At 39.4% G+C, this 2,843-nt stretch overlaps 1 protein-coding gene across 1 annotated transcript; it reads right to left on the bottom strand.

Moving 5' to 3' along the window:
* Positions 1–265: 265 nt before the first annotated feature.
* LOC123230560 (zinc finger protein 345-like) lies at positions 266–2,251 on the bottom strand. Its single transcript, XM_044656694.1, has one exon. The coding sequence runs from the start codon at positions 2,249–2,251 to the stop codon at positions 266–268; it is 1,986 nt and encodes a 661-aa protein (XP_044512629.1).
* Between the last annotated feature and the right edge of the window lie 592 nt (positions 2,252–2,843).

Here is a 2,843-nt window from a genome sequence, read left to right as displayed (position 1 = left end):
TGTTGACTGACTGAATGTGGAATATGAGAGAGAGACATAAGATCTAGGGCTCCTAAAAAGGAATAGCTTTATCTTCTGTGAATAAGGAAAAGAAGCATGAGCTCATTAGATTGTGACATTTCTTAAAAGTAGGAATCTCAAGTTTTGAACTTCCTCTGTGGGAAATTAATAGAATTTGGTTCCTCTACAAGATTTCTCTCTTGTTTGAAATCATTAGTTTTTGGCAAAGTGGGTACTCAGGTTGAAAATCATACATTTACTACATTCATAAGTCTTTACCTTCATAAGGTATCTCTCCAGTATGAATTCTGTAGTGCTGAGTAAGCTGTTTGCTCAGGCGAAAGTTACTCCCACATTCATTACATTGATATGGTTTCTCTCCAGTATGAATTCGCAGATGTTCGGCAAGTCCTGTCTTTAGGCGGAAGGTCTTCCTACATTCATTGCATTCATAAGGTTTCTCTCCAGTATGAATTCTCAGATGTCCAGTAAGACCTGTGCTTCGACTAAAGGCTTTTCCACACTCATTACATTCGTAAGGCTTCTCTCCCGTATGAACTGTCTGATGTTGAGTAAGATGTGATCTTTGGCCAAAGGCCTTCCCACATTCATTACATTCATAAGGTTTTTCTCCAGTATGAATTCTCTGATGTCGATTAAGCTGTGTACTCTGGCTAAAGGCCTTCCCACAATCAATGCATTCAAATGGTTTCTCGCCAGTATGATTTCTCTGATGTTCAGTAAGTCCTATGCTCAGACGGAAGGCCTTTCCACATTCATTACATTCAAAAGGCTTCTCTCCAGTGTGAATTCTCTGATGTTCTGTAAGTGCTGTGCTCAGGCGGAAGGCCTTCCCACATTCTTTACACTCAAAAGGCTTTTCTCCAGTATGAATTGTCTGATGTCGATTAAGCCCTGCACTTCGGCGGAAGGCCTTCCCACATTCATTGCATTCGTATGGTTTCTCTCCAGTATGAATTATCTGATGTCTTGTAAGTTGTGAGCTCTGGCAGAAAGTCTTTCCACATTCATTACATTCATAAGGTTTCTCTCCGGTATGAATAATCTGATGCTGAGTAAGCTGTGTTCTCACTCGGAAGGCCTTTCCACATTCATTACATTCATAAGGTTTCTCTCCAGTATGAATTCTCTCATGTTGAGTAAGTCCTATTCTCTGGCAAAAAGTCTTCCCACATTCCTTACACTCATAAGGTTTCTCTCTAGTATGAATTCTCTGATGTTGAGTAAGCCCTGCTCTCTGGCAAAAGGCTTTACCACATTCATAACATTCATAAGCTCTCTCTCCAGTATGAATTCTCTGATGCTCAGTAAGTCCTGTTCTATGATGGAAGGCCTTCCCACAGTTGATACATTCATAAGGTTTCTCTCCAGTATGAATTCGCTGATGTATAAACAATCGTGTGCTTAGGCTAAAGGCCTTTCCACATTCATTACATTCATAAGGTTTTTCTCCAGTATGAATTGTCTGATGCTGAATAAGTGCTGAACTCTGGTGGAAGGCTTTCCCACAGTCACTACATATGTAAATTTTCTCTCTAGTATGAATTATCTGATGTCTAGTAAGCTTTGAGCGTTGTCGGAAAACTTTTCCACATTCACTGCATTCATAAGGTTTCTCTCCAGTATGAATTCTCTTATGTTCAGTAAGCTGTGAATTCCTACAGAAAGCCTTTCCACATTCCTTACATTCATAAGGTTTCTCTCCAGTATGAATTCTCTGATGCTGAATAAGACCTGGTTTCTGGCAGAAGGCTTTCCCACATTCATAGCATTCATAAGCTCTCTCCCCACTATGAATTCTCTGATGTTCAATAAGTCCTGTTCTATGATGAAAGGACTTCCCACAGTCAATACATTCATAAGGCTTTTCCCCAGTATGAATTCGTTGATGTCCTATAAATTGTGTGCTGAAGATTTTCTCAGATTCACTGTATTTATAAGGTTTCTCTCCAGAATGAACAGTTTGATGTTGAATAAGTGCTGAGCTCTGCTGGAAGTCTTTCTCATAGTTGTTGCATGCTTTTTCTGTACTATGAATTATCTGATGTTGGTCAAGCTTTGCGCATTGGCAGAAGGCCTTTCCACATATCTTACATTCACAAAGCTTCTCTGTGCTTCGAATTTTTTCATGTTCAATAAGCTGTGAATTCTTGGAGAAGGCCTTTCCATATTCCTTATACTCATATTTTCCTCCAGCATGAATTGGCTTATACTCCATAAAGTCTGACATGCAACTGAAAGGCTTCCCACATTCATTATACTTGCCCTCTCTATGTGTATCATATTTAGGGACATTCTTCTCATTGTCCTGCTGCCTCTCTAAACTAGTACCACATCCCCAGGCTTCTCCCCAACTAGAGTCACAGGGATTATCCCTTTGGAATCTTTCCTCAGATGATTCTTGCATCAAAAGTCTCAGATGTGTAGTTGATTCCTTGGTTTCAAGTCTAATTTCCCAAACTGAAAGAAAGAAAAAAAATTAAATGTCTTCTGTATCCCCTACTGTATACATAGTTTTTACTTATATCCCTATTAAAGAATTTCTTGGCAAAAATAACAACTATAGACTTGTAGAAATAAAGGTCTTTCAATTCTTCACTTTAAAAGAAATATGATTATTGTTACCATTATTATGTGAAGGCCATGGTGTGTCCTGGAGAGAAGGGTAGGCTTGGCAACAGACAGGCCTAGAAATAGCCCTACCTAGCTCTGTGAGATGGAAGATACTTAAAATCAATGTGCCCCAAGGAATTCTCGAGTGTTGGCAGTGACTCCAGGAAGAAATGTGTTGAAAGTCTGCTTTTGAAGCTGGTTATGGGATT

This window comes from Gracilinanus agilis, chromosome 1, assembly GCF_016433145.1.
Source record: "Gracilinanus agilis isolate LMUSP501 chromosome 1, AgileGrace, whole genome shotgun sequence".
Lineage (NCBI taxonomy): Eukaryota > Metazoa > Chordata > Mammalia > Didelphimorphia > Didelphidae > Gracilinanus > Gracilinanus agilis.
This window is presented reverse-complemented; position numbering and strand designations above follow the sequence as displayed.